This window comes from Stegostoma tigrinum, chromosome 42 (genome assembly GCF_030684315.1).
Source record: "Stegostoma tigrinum isolate sSteTig4 chromosome 42, sSteTig4.hap1, whole genome shotgun sequence".
Classification (NCBI taxonomy): domain Eukaryota; kingdom Metazoa; phylum Chordata; class Chondrichthyes; order Orectolobiformes; family Stegostomatidae; genus Stegostoma; species Stegostoma tigrinum.
The window spans coordinates 9,233,125-9,250,084 of record NC_081395.1 but is presented as its reverse complement, the minus strand read 5'-3'; the positions used below and the strand labels follow the sequence as shown (position 1 = coordinate 9,250,084).

At 56.9% G+C, this 16,960-nt stretch overlaps 1 protein-coding gene across 1 annotated transcript; it reads left to right on the top strand.

Moving 5' to 3' along the window:
* The first annotated feature begins 2,850 nt into the window (after positions 1-2,850).
* On the top strand, positions 2,851-16,724 carry mrpl49 (mitochondrial ribosomal protein L49). Its single transcript, XM_048525156.1, has 4 exons — positions 2,851-2,989; positions 11,766-11,925; positions 13,884-14,008; positions 16,451-16,724. The coding sequence occupies exons 1-4, from the start codon at positions 2,855-2,857 to the stop codon at positions 16,595-16,597; spliced, it is 567 nt and encodes a 188-aa protein (XP_048381113.1). The 5' UTR covers positions 2,851-2,854; the 3' UTR covers positions 16,598-16,724.
* The last annotated feature ends 236 nt before the right edge of the window (positions 16,725-16,960 follow it).

The following is a 16,960-nucleotide window of genomic DNA, read 5'->3' as shown; positions in this document are numbered from 1 at the left end:
GTGTCGCTGGGTCACAATCCTGGAATTCCCTCCCTAAGGGGCATCGTGGGTCTCCCCACAGCACACGGACTGCAGCGGCTCAAGAAGGCAGCTCCTTCTCAAGGGGGGAGATAAATGCTGGGCATAGCCAACGACGCCAACGTCCCACAAATTAAAAACAAAACCCACAGCAATGCAAAACGTTGCCACTGGCCTTCCCAATGGCCAGGGCATCAACAGTGAGCCATTGATGTGGACTCTGGACTTAATATCCAGAGCTCACCATCACACTACCACTGATGGCACTTCGACAGTCTCTCACTGAGCGGGAACCTCTCACTGGCACCGACGCCACGACTGAATCCTCTCACTCATCCTGCCATAACCACGGGAGCATCTCACGGGCGCAACTCGCACTGGAGCTAACCCCCATCAGTGGATTCTCTCACTGCCACTAACCCACCACCGGACCCCCTCACTGGCGCTGCCATCTTCCCTGTATCCTCTAACTGGCACACAATCATCACTGGGTTTAGTACCGAGCACACTGTCACCACTGCATGCTCTCACTGTCACTCTGTCTCCCCTGGATCCTCCCACTGGCAGTCACTCTCCCCTGGATTCCTTCACTGGCACACCCTTACCACTAGATCTCTTCACCAGAACCCACTCACCACTTGATGACTTCACTGGCACTTGCTCACCATTGGATGCTCTGACTGATGTCCATTGACACTCTCACCTGGATCCTCCCACTGGATCCCCCCAAGGGTACTCACGGTCCCCTGGATATCTCCCCCGCCTCCGCCCAAGGGCACTCACTCTCCCCTGGACCCTCCCACTTATACTGACTCTCACCTGGATCCCCACAGGCACTCTCTCTCCCCTGATTCCGCTCCACGCCCCCCACTGGTACTCACTCTTCCCTGGTTCCCCACCAACCACTGGTACTCACTCTCCCCTGCATCCTCCACCCCGCCTCCTAATGGTACTCACTGTCCCCTGGATCCCCCACAGGCACTCACTCTCCCCTGGTTCTGCACCCCCACCACTGGCACTCACTCTCCCCTGGATTTTCCCACTGGCACCCACTCTCCCCTGGAGCCATCCACTGGCACTCACTCTCCCCTGGTTCACCAACCCCCTCCCACTGGCACTCTCTCCCCCCCAACCCCGGTTCCTTCCACTGGCACTCACTCTCCCTTGGTTCCGCACACCCCCCTCCCCCCCGGCAATCCCTCCCTCCTGGATATTCCCACAGGCACCCACTCTCCGTTGGAGCCTTCCACTGACACTTACTCTCCCCTGGTTCACTACCCCCCTCCCACTGGCACTCACTCTCCCCTGGATCTTCCCACTGACTCTCACTCTCCCCTGGTTCCAGCCACCACAGGCACTGACTCTCCTCTGGAGCCTTCCACTGGCTCTCACTCTCCCATGGAGGCTTCCACTGGCACTCACTCTCCCTTGGTTCCCCACCAACCACTGGCACTCACTCTCCCCTGGTTCCCCACCAACCACCGGCACTCACTCTCCCCTGCATCCTCCACCCCCCCTCCTAATGGTACTCACTGTCCCCTGGATCCCCCACTGGCACACACTCTCCCCTGGAGCCTTCCACTGGCAATCGCTCTCCCCTGGTTCCCTGTCCCCCTCCCACTGGCACCCACTTGTGAGAGATTAGAAATGTTGTTTCTGCAGGTAAGGGTGAATGGTGGGGTCTTGTAAAAGAAGAACATTATAGTCACAAGATTTTGTAGCAGCAGTTTATCATTAACCAGAGATTTGGTTCTGCAAAGATGGCAGTTAGCACGACCAGAAATATTCTTTCTGCAGACAAGGACATGGTAGAGATAAGGGTGTTGTAGCAGAGGCTTATTTCTGCAAACCTGACGATTCACACGTACAGCATGTCTAGCGCTCTTTAGGATAGCAAATTAGGAATGCAGTAAACAAGGGAATGGGGCCTTCGGCCGGCAGAAAGGGAACAGTAAACAAGGGCTGTCCGATAGGACGGGGAATGATAGGATAAGACCAATGGGAGCAGGGACTTGTAAACTGTATAAGAATGTTTAACATGCTTTGTGGGGTGAGCCTGTCTGGCAGACACCCTTTCTTGCAGGATCGTACAGAATAAAATTGTCTTGTTTCCAAGGCTTCGTCTCAGGCTGAATTTGTCAGCAGGGACTGTTTCTCACCCACTCTCCCCTGGTTCCCAACCCCCTCCCACTGGCACCCACTCTCCCCTGGTTCCCCACCCCCCCTCCCACTGGCACCCACTCTCCCCTGGTTCCTCATCCCCCTCCCACTGGCACCCACTCTCCCCTGGTTCCCCATCTCCCTCCCACTGGCACCCACTCTCCCCTGGTTCCCCATCCCGCCCCCCCCCCCCACTGGCACCCAGTCTCCCCTGGTTCCCCGCCCCCCCCTCCCACTGGCACCCACTCTCCCCTGGTTCCCCATCCCCCTCCCACTGGCACCCACTCTCCCCTGGTTCCCCATCTCCCTCCCACTGGCACCGACTCTCCCCTGGTTCCCCATCCCGCCCCCTACTCTCCCCTGGTTCCCCGCCCCCCTCCCACTGGCACCCACTCTCCCCTGGTTCCCCGCCCCCCCTCCCACTGGCACCCACTCTCCCCTGGTTCCCCTCCCACTGGCACCCACTCTCCCCTGGTTCCCCGCCCCCCCTCCCACTGGCACCCACTCTCCCCTGGTTACCCACCCCCCCTCCCACTGGCACCCACTCTCCCCTGGTTCCCCACCCCCCTCCCACTGGCACCCACTCTCCCCTGGAGCCTTCCACGAGCGCTCACTCTCCTCTGGATCCTCTGGGTGGCGCTGTTCGTGTCACGCGGAGGCTGCGCATGCGCGGAGCATGCGAGGGGGCGGCTCTGAGCATGCGCGTTCTCCGTTTCCCGCCGGAGTCTGGGCAATGGCTGCCGCTGCTCTTGTTGTCGTGTGGCGCCGCCTGCTCCACGTCCCCGGCTTCAGGCGGCTGCCCCTCTGCCAGGTACCGCCTCCCCCCAAACCCCACCGTCAGCCCGATCGACACAAACCAAAGATAACCGGCCCCTGAGTGACGGGCAGCCGGGGGCGGGGCGTTTCCAAGCCGGTGGGTGTTCCACTGGGGGGGGGGGGCAGTGCCATGGGGGTGTACCACTGGGGGGGGGGGGGGGGCAGTGACATGGGGGTGTACCACTGGGGGGGGGGCAGTGACATGGGGGTGTACCACTGGGGGGGGGGGGGGCAGTGACATGGGGCTGTACCACTGGGGGGGGGCAGCAGTGCCATGGGGCTGTACCACTGGGGGGGGGGGGGCAGTGACATGGGGGTGTACCACTGGGGGGGGGGGGCAGTGACATGGGGGTGTACCACTGGGGGGGGGCAGCAGTGCCATGGGGCTGTACCACTGGGGGGGGGGGGCAGTGCCATGGGGGTGTACCACTGGGGGGGGGGGGCAGTGACATGGGGGTGTACCACTGGGGGGGGGCAGCAGTGCCATGGGGCTGTACCACTGGGGGGGGGGGCAGTGACATGGGGGTGTACCACTGGGGGGGGGCAGCAGTGCCATGGGGCTGTACCACTGGGGGGGGGCAGCAGTGCCATGGGGCTGTACCACTGGGGGCGGGGGCAGCAGTGCCATGGGGGTGTACCACTGGGGGGGGGGCAGCAGTGCCATGGGGGTGTACCACTGGGGGGGGGGCAGCAGTGCCATGGGGGTGTACCACTGGGGGGGGGCAGTGCCATGGGGGTGTACCACTGGGGGGGGGCAGTGCCATGGGGGTGTACCACTGGGGGGGGGCAGTGCCATGGGGGTGTACCACTGGGGGGGGCAGCAGTGCCATGGGGGTGTACCACTGGGGGGGGGGGGCAGCAGTGCCATGGGGCTGTACCACTGGGGGCGGGGGCAGCAGTGCCATGGGGGTGTACCACTGGGGGGGGGGGCAGCAGTGCCATGGGGGTGTACCACTGGGGGGGGGCAGCAGTGCCATGGGGCTGTACCACTGGGGGGGGGCAGCAGTGCCATGGGGCTGTACCACTGGGGGGGGGCAGCAGTGCCATGGGGCTGTACCACTGGGGGCAGCAACGCCATGGGGGTGTACCACTGGGGGGCAGCGGTGCCATGGGGGTGTCCCACTGGGGGGCAGCAGTGCCATGGGGGTGTACCACTGGGGGGGGCAGCAGTGCCATGGGGGTGTACCACTGGGGGGGGCAGCAGTGCCATGGGGGGTGTACCACTGGGGGGGGGGCAGCAGTGCCATGGGGGTGTACCACTGGGGGGGGGCAGCAGTGCCATGGGGCTGTACCACTGGGGGCAGCAACGCCATGGGGGTGTCCCACTTGGGGGCAGCAGTGCCATGGAGGTGTACCTCTGGGGGGCAGCAGTGCGATGGGGCTGTACCACTGGGGGGCAGCAGCGCCATGGGGGTGTACCACTGGGGGGCAGCAGTGCCATGGGGCTGTACCACTGGGGGGGGCAGCAGTGCCATGGGGCTGTACCACTGGGGGGGGGCAGCAGTGCCATGGGGCTGTACCACTGGGGGCAGCAACGCCATGGAGGTGTACCTCTAGGGGGCAGCAGTGCGATGGGGCTGTACCACTGGGGGGCAGCAGTGCCATGGGGGTGTACCACTGGGGGGGCAGCAGTGCCATGGGGCTGTACCACTGGTGGGGGCAGCAGTGCCATGGGGCTGTACCACTGGGGGGCAGCAGCGCCAGGGGGGTACCACTGGGGGGCAGCAGTGCCATGCAGGTGTACCACTGGGGGGCAGCAGTGCCATGTGGGTGTACCACTGGGAGTCCACTGGGGGCAGCAGTGCCATGCAGGTGTTCCACTGGGGGGCAGTAGTGCCATGTGGGTGTACCACTGGGGGCAGCAGTGCCAGGGGGGTGTACCACTGGGGGCAGCAGCGCCAGGGGGTGTGTACCACTGGGAGTCCACTGGGGGGGGGGGCAGCAGTGCCATGGGGCTGTACCACTGGGAGGCAGCAGTGCCATGGGGGTGTACCACTGGGGGGCAGCAGTGCCATGGGGGTGTTCCACTGGGGGGGCAGCAGTGCCATGGGGGTGTTCCACTGGGAGGCAGCAACGCCATGGGGGTGTTCCACTGGGGGGGCAGCAGTGCCATGGGGGTGTTCCACTGGGGGCCAACAACGCCATGGGGGTGTACCACTGGGGGGGCAGCAGTGCCATGGGGGTGTTCCACTGGGGGGCAGCAGTGCCATGGGGGTGTTCCACTGGGGGGCAACAACGCCATGGGGGTGTTCCACTGGGGGGCAGCAGTGCCATGGGGGTGTACCACTGGAGGGCAACAACGCCATGGGGGTGTACCACTGGGGGGGGCAGCAGTGCCATGAGGGTGTACCACTGGGGGGCAGCAGTGCCATGGGGGTGTACCACTGGAGGGCAGCAGCGCCATGGGGGTGTACCACTGGGGGGCAGCAGTGCCATGGGGGTGTACCACTGGGGGCAGCAGTGCCATGCGGGTGTTCCACTGGGGGGCAGCAGCGCCATGGGGGTGTACCACTGGGGGGCAGCAGTGCCATGGGGGTGTACCACTGGGGGCAGCAGCGCCATGGGGGTGTACCACTGGGGGGAAGCAGTGCCGTGGGGGTGTACCACTGGGGGGGGCAGCAGTGCCATGGGGGTGTACCACTGGGGGGGGCAGCAGTGCCATGGGGGTGTACCACTGGGGGGGGCAGCAGTGCCATGGGGGTGTACCACTGCCGGGGGGCAGCAGTGCCATGGGGCTGTACCACTGGGGGGCAGCAGTGCCATGAGGCTGTACCACTGGGGGCAGCAGTGCCATGTGGGTGTTCCACTGGGGGGCCGCAGTGCCATGGGGGTGTCCCACTGGGGGGCCGCAGTGCCATGGGGGTGTACCACTGGGGGCAGCAGCGCCATGGGGGTGTACCACTGGGGGGAAGCAGTGCCGTGGGGGTGTACCACTGGGAGTCCACTGGGGGCAGCAGTGCCATGGGGGTGTTCCACTGGGGGGAAGCAGTGCCGTGGGGGTGTACCACTGGGAGTCCACTGGGGGGCAGCAGTGCCATAGGGGTGTACCACTGGGGGGAAGCAGTGCCGTGGGGGTGTACCACTGGGGGGAAGCAGTGCCGTGGGGGTGTACCACTGGGGGCAGCAGCGCCGTGGGGGTGTACCACTGGGGGGGGCAGCAGTGCCATGGGGGTGTACCACTGGGGGGGCAGCAGTGCCATGGGGGTGTACCACTGGGAGTCCACTGGGGGGCAGCAGTGCCATAGGGGTGTACCACTGGGGGGGGCAACAGTGCCATGGGGGTGTACCACTGGGGGGGGCAACAGTGCCATGGGGGTGTACCACTGGGGGGGGCAGCAGTGCCATGGGGGTGCACCACTGGGGGGGGGCAGCAGTGCCATGGGGGTGTACCACTGGGGGGGGCAGCAGTGCCATGGGTGTGTACCACTGGGGGGGGCAGCAGTGCCATGGGGGTGTACCACTGGGGGGGGCAGCAGTGCCATGGGGGTGTACCACTGCCGGGGGGCAGCAGTGCCATGGGGCTGTACCACTGGGGGGCAGCAGTGCCATGAGGCTGTACCACTGGGGGCAGCAGTGCCATGTGGGTGTTCCACTGGGGGGCCGCAGTGCCATGGGGGTGTCCCACTGGGGGGCCGCAGTGCCATGGGGGTGTCCCACTGGGGGGCAGCAGTGCCATGGGGGTGTACCACTGGGGGGCAGCAACGCTATGGGGGTGTACCACTGGGGGGCAGCAGTGCCATGGGTCTACTGGGGGGTGGGGCAGCAATGCCATGGGGGTGTCCCACTGGGGGGCAGCAGTGCGATGGGGCTGTACCACTGGGGGGCAGCAACGCTATGGGGGTGTACCACTGGGGGGCAGCAGTGCCATGCAGGTGTTCCACTGGGGGGCAGCAGTGCCATGGGGGTGTTCCATTGGGGGGCAGCAGTGCCATGGGGGTGTTCCACTGGGGGGCAGCAGCGCCAGGGGGGGTGTACCACTGGGGGCAGCAGCGCCAGGGGGGGTGTACCACTGGGAGTCCACTGGGGGCAGCAGCGCCATGGGGGTGTACCACTGGGGGCAGCAGTGCCATGGGGCTGTACAACTGGGGGGCAGTGCCATGGGGGTGTTCCACTGGGGGGCTGCGGTGCCATGGGGGTGTTCCACTGGGGGGCAGCAGTGCCATCGGGGTGTACCACTGGGGGCAGCGGTGCCAGGGGGGGTACCACTGTGAGTCCACTGGGGGGCAGCAGTGCCATGGGGGTGTACCACTGGGGGGCAGCGGTGCCATGGGGGTGTACCACTGGGAGGCAGCAGACCCGGGAGGGGGTTGGTGTGGTATCGCTGGGAGCCCACTTGAGGGCAGCATTGCCACTGTGTGGGGTGTATCAGTGCCACTGTGTGGGGGAGTATCAGTGCCACTGTGGGGGTGTGTCAGTGCCACTGTGTGGGGTGTATCAGTGCCACTGTGTGGGGTGTATCAGTGCCACTGTGTGGGGTGTGTCAGTGCCACTATGTGGGGTGTATCAGTGCCACTGTGTGGGGGAGTATCAGTGCCACTGTGTGGGGTGTATCAGTGCCACTGTGTGGGGTGTGTCAGTGCCACTATGTGGGGTGTATCAGTGCCACTGTGTGGGGGAGTATCAGTGCCACTATGTGGGGTGTATCAGTGCCACTGTGTGGGGAGTATCAGTGCCACTGTGTGGGGTGTATCAGTGCCACTGTGTGGGGGAGTATCAGTGCCACTGTGTGGGGGTGTATCAGTGCCACTGTGTGGGGTGTGTCAGTGCCACTATGTGGGGTGTATCAGTGCCACTGTGTGGGGAGTATCAGTGCCACTGTGTGGGGAGTATCAGTGCCACTGTGTGGGGTGTATCAGTGCCACTGTGTGGGGAGTATCAGTGCCACTGTGTGGGGTGTATCAGTGCCACTGTGTGGGGTGTATCAGTGCCACTGTGTGGGGTGTGTCAGTGCCACTGTGTGGGGTGTATCAGTGCCACTGTGTGGGGTGTGTCAGTGCCACTATGTGGGGTGTGTCAGTGCCACTGTGTGGGGGAGTATCAGTGCCACTGTGTGGGGTGTATCAGTGCCACTGTGTGGGGTGTGTCAGTGCCACTGTGTGGGGTGTGTCAGTGCCACTGTGTGGGGTGTGTCAGTGCCACTGTGTGGGGGTGTATCAGTGCCACTATGTGGGGTGTATCAGTGCCACTGTGTGGGGTGTATCAGTGCCACTATGTGGGGGAGTATCAGTGCCACTATGTGGTGGTGTATCAGTGCCACTGTGTGGGGAGTATCAGTGCCACTGTGTGGGGGTGTATCAGTGCCACTGTGTGGGGGAGTATCAGTGCCACTGTGTGGGGTGTATCAGTGCCACTGTGTGGGGAGTATCAGTGCCACTGTGTGGGGAGTATCAGTGCCACTGTGTGGGGTGTATCAGTGCCACTGTGTGGGGAGTATCAGTGCCACTGTGTGGGGTGTGTCAGTGCCACTGTGTGGGGGAGTATCAGTGCCACTGTGTGGGGTGTATCAGTGCCACTGTGTGGGGTGTATCAGTGCCACTGTGTGGGGAGTATCAGTGCCACTGTGTGGGGTGTATCAGTGCCACTGTGTGGGGTGTATCAGTGCCACTGTGTGGGGGAGTATCAGTGCCACTGTGTGGGGTGTATCAGTGCCACTGTGTGGGGTGTATCAGTGCCACTGTGTGGGGTGTATCAGTGCCACTGTGTGGGGAGTATCAGTGCCACTGTGTGGGGAGTATCAGTGCCACTGTGTGGGGTGTATCAGTGCCACTGTGTGGGGGAGTATCAGTGCCACTGTGTGGGGGTGTATCAGTGCCACTGTGTGGGGTGTGTCAGTGCCACTGTGTGGGAGTATCAGTGCCACTATGTGGGGAGTATCAGTGTGACTGGGTGGGGTGTATCAGTGCCACTGTGTGGGGTGTATCAGTGCCACTGTGTGGGGGAGTATCAGTGCCACTGTGTGGGGTGTATCAGTGCCACTGTGTGGGGTGTATCAGTGCCACTGTGTGGGGGAGTATCAGTGCCACTGTGTGGGGTGTATCAGTGCCACTGTGTGGGGTATATCAGTGCCACTGTGTGGGGTGTATCAGTGCCACTGTGTGGGGGAGTATCAGTGCCACTGTGTGGGGTGTATCAGTGCCACTGTGTGGGGTGTATCAGTGCCACTGTGTGGGGTGTATCAGTGCCACTGTGTGGGGTGTATCAGTGCCACTGTGTGGGGAGTATCAGTGCCACTGTGTGGGGAGTATCAGTGCCACTGTGTGGGGTGTATCAGTGCCACTGTGTGGGGGAGTATCAGTGCCACTGTGTGGGGGTGTATCAGTGCCACTGTGTGGGGTGTGTCAGTGCCACTGTGTGGGGTGTATCAGTGCCACTGTGTGGGGTGTATCAGTGCCACTGTGTGGGGTGTATCAGTGCCACTGTGTGGGGTGTGTCAGTGCCACTGTGGGGGTGTATCAGTGCCACTGTGTGGGGGTGTATCAGTGCCACTGTGTGGGGGTGTATCAGTGCCACTGTGTGGGGTGTGTCAGTGCCACTGTGTGGGAGTATCAGTGCCACTGTGTGGGGGTGTATCAGTGCCACTGTGTGGGGGTGTATCAGTGCCACTGTGTGGGGTGTGTCAGTGCCACTGTGTGGGGTGTATCAGTGCCACTGTGTGGGGTGTGTCAGTGCCACTGTGGGGGTGTATCAGTGCCACTGTGTGGGGGTGTATCAGTGCCACTGTGTGGGGGTGTATCAGTGCCACTGTGTGGGGGTGTATCAGTGCCACTGTGTGGGGGTGTATCAGTGCCACTGTGTGGGGGTGTATCAGTGCCACTGTGTGGGGGTGTATCAGTGCCACTGTGTGGGGTGTGTCAGTGCCACTGTGTGGGAGTATCAGTGCCACTATGTGGGGAGTATCAGTGTGACTGGGTGGGGAGTATCTCTACCACTGAGGGAGGGGTGAGTGCTCTATCCCTGGGAGTCCACTGCGGGTGCCCAGGAGCAGGTGTGGGATTGGTGCCACTTGGAGTCCACTGTGAGGTGGGTGGAGGAGAATCAGTGCCACTGGTAGTCTACTGGGGTGGTGCTGTCAGCTGGCGTCCAATAGGATTAAAGTGCCAGTGTGTGCCCAGTGGGAATAGTGGTACCAATGTGTATCCACTGGGGACAGTGTTGCCAGTGGGATCCACTGGGGATTGTGTTTCTGGCCAGTGTCCAGTGGGATAGCAGTCCCACTGGGTGTTCACTGCAGATGGTGGTACCAGAAGGTCCTCACTGGGTACAGCGGTGCTAGCAGTGTCCATGGGGGATTGTGTTGCCAATTGGAGTCCACTTGGGATGACGGTGCCAGTGAATGTCCATTGGGGATGTCAGTACTTTAGGGAGTACACTGTCGATGGCTATTGGCAGTCCACTGGGGACAGTGGTGCCAGTGAATGTCCACGGGCGGGGTGTTGCTGTATCAGGGAATGCCCGCAGAAAGTGGAGTTGCCAGTGAATGTCCCTGGAAAGGTAGTCCAGTGAGTGTGTTGGAGCCAGTGATGCCCACTGGGTTTGGTGACGCATGTCCAGTGGTGGGGGTTGTTGGAGGCAATGACTATGAAACTGAGATAACAAGGTGTAGAGCTGGATGAACACAGCAGGCCAAGCAGCATCAGAGGAGCAGGAAGGCTGACGCTTTGGGCCTAGACCCTTCTTCTGAAAAACTGGGGTTAGCCATGCCAGTGCTAATAGCTATTCACTGGAGGTGGCAGTGTTAGTCAGTGTCCACTGGACATATGTATCCACTAGGGGTGGCGACCCCAGAGCTAGTAGTTGCTTACTGGTGAACGTCTGCATGCCACTAAATATGTGCAGTAATGTGTACACTGCTATTAGAGAGATCTACTTGTGCTGTAGCTACTGTTACTTGGGGATCCTTCGAGGATGACATTGACAAGTTGACCCTGGCTGACAGTGACCCTTGGGGTCCATTGTTGATGTTAGTACGGTCATTGGAGGTCTAACAGTGATGGCAGTGCCTGTAGCTGGTCTGGTGATGACACATATCAATGTTCTCCTGTCATGAAGTTTGTTCTGTTTTGGGCTGCAGTTGTGTCATCAGTTTCAGTAGCTGCCAGTGAGCGTGGCAGTGGCAGTGCCAGTGAGCATGGCAGTGGCAGTGCCAGTGAGCATGGCAGTGCCAGTGAGCGTGCCTGTTCTTGCTGGGGGATTCAGAAGTGATGTCAGCAAGGCAAACCGAAAGAACCGCGGACGCTGTAAATCAGGAACAAAAATGGAAGTTGCTGGAAAAGCTCAGCGGGTCTGGCAGCATCCGCGAAGATAAAATCAGAGTTAACATTTCGGAACCGGTGACCCTTCCTCAGAACTGATGGTAGCTAGGAAAATGTCGGTTTGCATGCCCAAATGTTGAGTCAGTTTTTTTTTCTTCGCGGATGCTGCCAGACCTGCTGAGGATTTCCAGCAGCGTCTGTTTTTGTTCCTGATGTCAGGAAGGGATTGGTGGCCATTTTGATGCCCATGGACCCCATGCCAGTGACGTGGGTCTGGGTAGGATGTTGGTGTGTTGGTGTGGACTTCGTGGGCTGAACAGCCTCTTCCCGGACTGTAGTCATTGTGGAAATCTTTGAGATGGGTAGAAAGGCTATTATTTTACAACATACCTTGGTGGTAACTGAAAATGTCAGGCACTGGTGGATAAAAAGAAAATTGCCTACACTTACTAATGATGATTGCAAGCTCTGTAACTTTTATCCTTCAACACTGAACGTGATATTTTTGTTCTTTCCTAGAACTACACCAATTGTGCAAGCTCTGATCCTGAATATCCAGGAATTATAGAGTCAACAGAGGAGTTCAGGTTTGTGGAGAGGTTGATTCCAGCTACCACAGTACCCGTTCCTCCAAAACATGACCACTACCCCACACCATCAGGCTGGTGCCCACCTCGAGGTCAGTATCATTGACGGCAAATCCATTTTGTCTCTTTCTCTGCTTTAAACCCGTTTTTAAAAACATTAACCAATGGTCATTTTACATTTTAAAAACTAACAGGCTTATATCTTGACTACGTTATGCACTGTTTTTATTCTTAGCAAACTACCTATCTTGAAATTAAACTGCATTGTGTTAATCCCACCACCTCTCAAAACCCTACCTCAGTAATTTGCTTCGATACCATTCCTTGTTGACCACTCCCATTTTCTGTTTCAAGCCTCCCGTGTGCATTCTTCGCTTTGTCCTGACTGTTCTAGTTCAGATATTCTCAGCTGCCTTCCTCACTGTTCCAGACTCACCTGTTTAAATTCCTCCGACTCTCCTTCAAACGCTGGTTGATTGTCATAAGCGCTGCCTCCCTGTATCTCTGTTGTGAAGTCATAGAGTTGCACAACACAGAAACAGACCCCCTGGTCCAAGTCGTCCATGCCGACCAAACATCCTAAATTAATCTGGTCCCGTTTGGCCTATATCCCTCTAAACCCGCCCTATTCACATACCCATCCAGATGCCTTTCAAATGTTGTAATTATACCCACCTCCGTCACTTCCTCTGGAAGCTCATTCTATACATTGCGACACCCTCTGCATGAAAACGTTGCCCCTAAGGTCCCTTTTAAATCTTTCCCCTCTCACCTTAAATCTATACCCTCTAGCTTTGGACTCCACTCCCTGGGGAAAAGACCTTGTCTATTCACCCTATCCATGCCCCTCATGATTTTATGTAAAGTCACCCTCACCCCTCAACCTCCAGGGAAAATAGCTCCAGCCTATTCAGCCTCTTCCTGTAGCTCGAACGCTCCAACCCTGGCAACATCCTCGTAAATCTTTTCTGAACCCTTTCAAGTTTTTTAACATCTTTCCTGCAGCAGGGAGACCAGGATTGAGCGCAATAGTCCAACAGTGATCTAACTGTTGTCCTGTATCATGATCTATCAACCTGTATACTCAGTGCACTGAAGAAGGGGCCGACCTGAAACGTCAGCTTTCCTGCTCCTCTGATGCTGCCCGGCCTTGCTGTGTTCCTCCAGCTCCACACTGCGTTGTCTCAGCCTCTGAGCATCTGCAGTCCTTGCTATCTCAAAGTTACATTGGGCGAGGTTTTTACTAAGGATTCCAGCAGTAATGTGTTCTTTCCAGCTTGGCAGTTGGACACAAAACTGTTCTGCCAATCTGATCAGCTTATGTGAACGATCAACATCCCTTCTCCCCCAGCATTCTACCCAACTACTATAGCATAAATACTGCCCCCTCCATGCTTCACGTCAGCTCTGATGAAGAATCGTTGCTGTGGAAAGGCAACCAACATCATCAAAGACCCCTCCCATCCTGGTGAGAATCTCTTTCACCCTCTTCCGTTGGGTAGGAGGTACAAAAGCTCGAACACGTGCCGACGCTTTCAGGAACAGCTTCTTCCCTGCTGTCATTAGACTTCTGAATGAACCTCTCAAATTTCAAATCTGACGTTGATCTTGCTGTAGCCACACCTTCTTTGCGGCTGTAATTTTGTACTCCTCGCCGTGATCAGCCACCCTGTGATCTTTGTGTTTCGTGTGTTACGGTCTGCCTGTACTGCACATGAAGCAAAACTTTCCACTGTACCTGGGTACATGAGATAACAGTAAATCAAATCATCTAGACTTGCTCTTCACGAACGCTGCCTGACCTGCTGTGATTTCCAGCGCTTGTTTTCGGTAAAGATTGCAATACCTGCAGTAATTTGCTCCTCCATTCTGGAATAAAAAATATCAGTCCTGCCTCAAGCTTGTGCATTGTCAAAGGCATGTCTGACTCGCTAATGTTCTTCAGAGACTGAAATTCAGTATCAGTGCAATGCTTTTGCAAATCTCACTGAATGTCTTGCGATTACTTCTGGCAAAGAATGCTTTGATTAATATTTTAATGTTTTTATAGATCCACCTCCTGACTTGCCCTACTTCATCCGGCGTTCCCGGATGCACAATATCCCCGTTTATACGGATATCACCCACGGCAACAGGAAGATGACTGTCATTCGGAAAATAGAGGGTGATATTTGGGTACGTGACATGGTGAATTTAATCTCGCAACATTAAGGCAGAAGTGACGCTTTGATGGCCAGAAAAGATGGTCTAATCTTCTAAAGACAATTCGATTTCTTGTAAAGCTTGTGTGATTGCTCACAAAGTCTGTTTTGTCTCGATAGGTAGCATTGTGGTTTTGTTGGACTGTTTCGTCAGGAATTGAATATTTTTGGTTTGTGAGCAGAAATGCGCACAGTACACGGGCCAGTGTTTTAAATAGTAAAGGCAGGTTTGCGTTTTGAATCTTACCCATCGTTAGAATTGGCCACGCAAAGCTGGATGGACAGACAAGTGCCCAAGAAAGGGCGGTAAGGTGGCTCAGTGCTAAGCACTGCTGCCTCACAGCGCTAGGGACCCGAGTTTGATTTCAGCCTTCGGTGACTGTGTGGAGTTCACACGTTCCCCCTGTGTCTGCGTGGGTTTCCTCCGGGTGGCCTGGTTTCCTCCCACAGTCCAAAGATGTGCAGGTTAGGGTGGATTGGCCGTGCTAAATTGCCCCATAGTGCCCAGGGATGTGCGGGTTAGGGTGGATTGGCCGTGCTAAACTGTCCCATAGTGCCCAGGGATGTGCAGGTTAGGGTGGATTGGCCGTGCTAAACTGTCCCATAGTGCCCAGGGATGTGCAGGTTAGGGTGGATTGACCGTGCTAAATTGTTCCGTAGTGTCCAGGGATGTGCGGGTTAGGGTGGATTGGCCGTGCTAAATTGTCCCGTAGTGCTCAGGGATGTGCAGGTTAGGGTGGATTGGCCGTGCTAAATTGTCCCATAGTGCCCAGGGATGTGCGGGTTAGGGTGGGTTGGCCGTGCTAAATTGTCCCATAGTGCCCAGGGATGTGCAGGTTAGGGTGGATTGGCCGTGCTAAATTGTCCCATAGTGCCCAGGGATGTGCAGGTTAGGGTGGATTGGCCGTGCTAAATTGTTCCATACTGCCCAGGGATGTGTCGGTTAGGGTGGATTGGCCGTGCTAAATTGTTCCATACTGCCCAGGGATGTGTCGGTTAGGGTGGATTGGCCGTGCTAAATTGTTCCATACTGCCCAGGGATGTGCAGGTTAGGGTGGATTGGCCGTGCTAAATTGTTCTGTAGTGCCCAGGGATGTGCGGGTTAGGGTGGATTGGCCATGCTAAATTGTTCCATACTGCCCAGGGATGTGCGGGTTAGGGTGGATTGGCCGTGCTAAATTGTCCCATAGTGCCCAGGGATGTGCAGGTTTGGGTGGATTGGCCGTGCTAAATTGTCCCATAGTGTCCAGGGATGTGTGGGTTAGGGTGGATTGGCCGTGCTAAATTGTCCCATAGTGCCCAGGGATGTGCAGGTTAGGGTGGATTAGCCGTGCTAAATTGTCCTATAGTGCCCAGGGATGTGCAGTTTAGGGTGGGTTGGTCCTGCTAAAATTGTTTGTTGTGTGCAGATGGGTCTGGGTGGGATGCTGTTTTAGATGTTTAGTCTGGACTTGTTGGGCTAAATGACCTATTTCCACACTGCGGGGATTCAATATTAAAAAAAATTAAAAATCTAGTGGAGATGACAAGGAGGAGCCAGTCAATGTGGTATATTTGGACTTTCAGAACGTGTTTATCAAAAGTCTGGAAGGTTTGAGTTGTTAGAAGAGCCTGGATAGGCTGGGACGTCTTTCCACGGAGCATAGGAGGCTCAGAGGTGACCTAATAGATGTCTATAAAAAGTCATGAGTGGTACGGAGAAGGCAGACAGCCGAGAGCTTTTCCCTGGGGTAGGGGAGTCTGAAACTAGAGGGGAGAGATACAAAAGGGTAATTCTTTTCACATGTGTCTGTAAAGGGACAGCCAGAGGTGCTGGTAGAAGCGAGTGCAATTTTGTCATTTAAGAAACAATTAGGCGGGTACATTGATGGGATAGGTGTGGAGGCACATGGACCAAACACAGGCAAATGGGACTGGACTATTTGTGAAAACTGGGCAAGCTGGGCTGGAGGGCCTGTTTCAGTGCTGTAAACCTCTTATGATTCTGTTAATTCATTTGGCAAATAGAACACTATATTTGTCGCTGGCTGGAGATAAATCAGCTATTATTTCTTGAAAGACAGAAATAGAAATATATACACTATAAAAATCAAGGTAGCACAGCAGCAGAGCAAGATTTCAGAAACTTGCTTGATGAATCCACACTGTCACTTGTTGCTTGTGACAGATGACATTGCAGTTAATTGGTAAATGTTGGTAGAGGACTTGCTAATGACAAGAACTCCCACCTAACACAGGTTTTTTAAATAATATTCAAATTGGAATAACTTAACTGAGCCTGGCCTACCCATTCAAAACTATTTTGATGGATTGTCCGTTGTTTTCGAAGAGTTTATTGTCGCTGTTCTCTCGGAGCACAGCTCCGCAGGTTGGGAATCTTCATTTTTAACCCCTGGTGCTCTTTTCCCTCCTTCAGACGCTCGAGAAGGATGTGAAAGAATTCCTCGAACAGATCACGGGCAAGACTCCCCCTACGCAAGTTAATGAGGTCTCGATGCACATCCGGGTCAAAGGGTACTTTGACAAAGAACTGAAATCATGGCTGATGGAGAAAGGGTTCTGAGTCTGTCACTGTATTCGGCAAAAGTGTGATTCTGTTCACTAGGAGGAGCCTTTGTTTAAAAAAACCGTTGTGACATCCAGGTTGTGATAAAATACAGAGCAGTCCATTAAATTGATTATTTCAGTCACCTCCCCCAGAATATCATTTCCTTTTACCCCGAAAGGAACCTACTGGTAAACTAATCGTTGAGGTTGTTCAGTGGTCTTCACCTGCACCTATCCAAACCGTACTCCACCCTGATTTTAAACTGTACTGTCACTGGATCAGAATTCTCAGCAGTGCTGCTAATTTGACGGTTGTAGAGGACAGCACATCAAGACTTTCTCCAGTACAATTATGGGAGTGACATTCCCATGCTGTGAG

Bases quoted from the DNA above. Each gene is read 5' to 3' on its own strand.
- mrpl49 (XM_048525156.1), top strand. From the start codon at position 2,855: ATGCGAGGGGGCGGCTCTGAGCATGCGCGTTCTCCGTTTCCCGCCGGA. The intron at 11,926-13,883 runs GTCAGTATCATT...ATGTTTTTATAG, and splicing joins AGGCTGGTGCCCACCTCGAG to ATCCACCTCCTGACTTGCCC. The intron at 14,009-16,450 runs GTACGTGACATG...TCCCTCCTTCAG, and splicing joins AAATAGAGGGTGATATTTGG to ACGCTCGAGAAGGATGTGAA.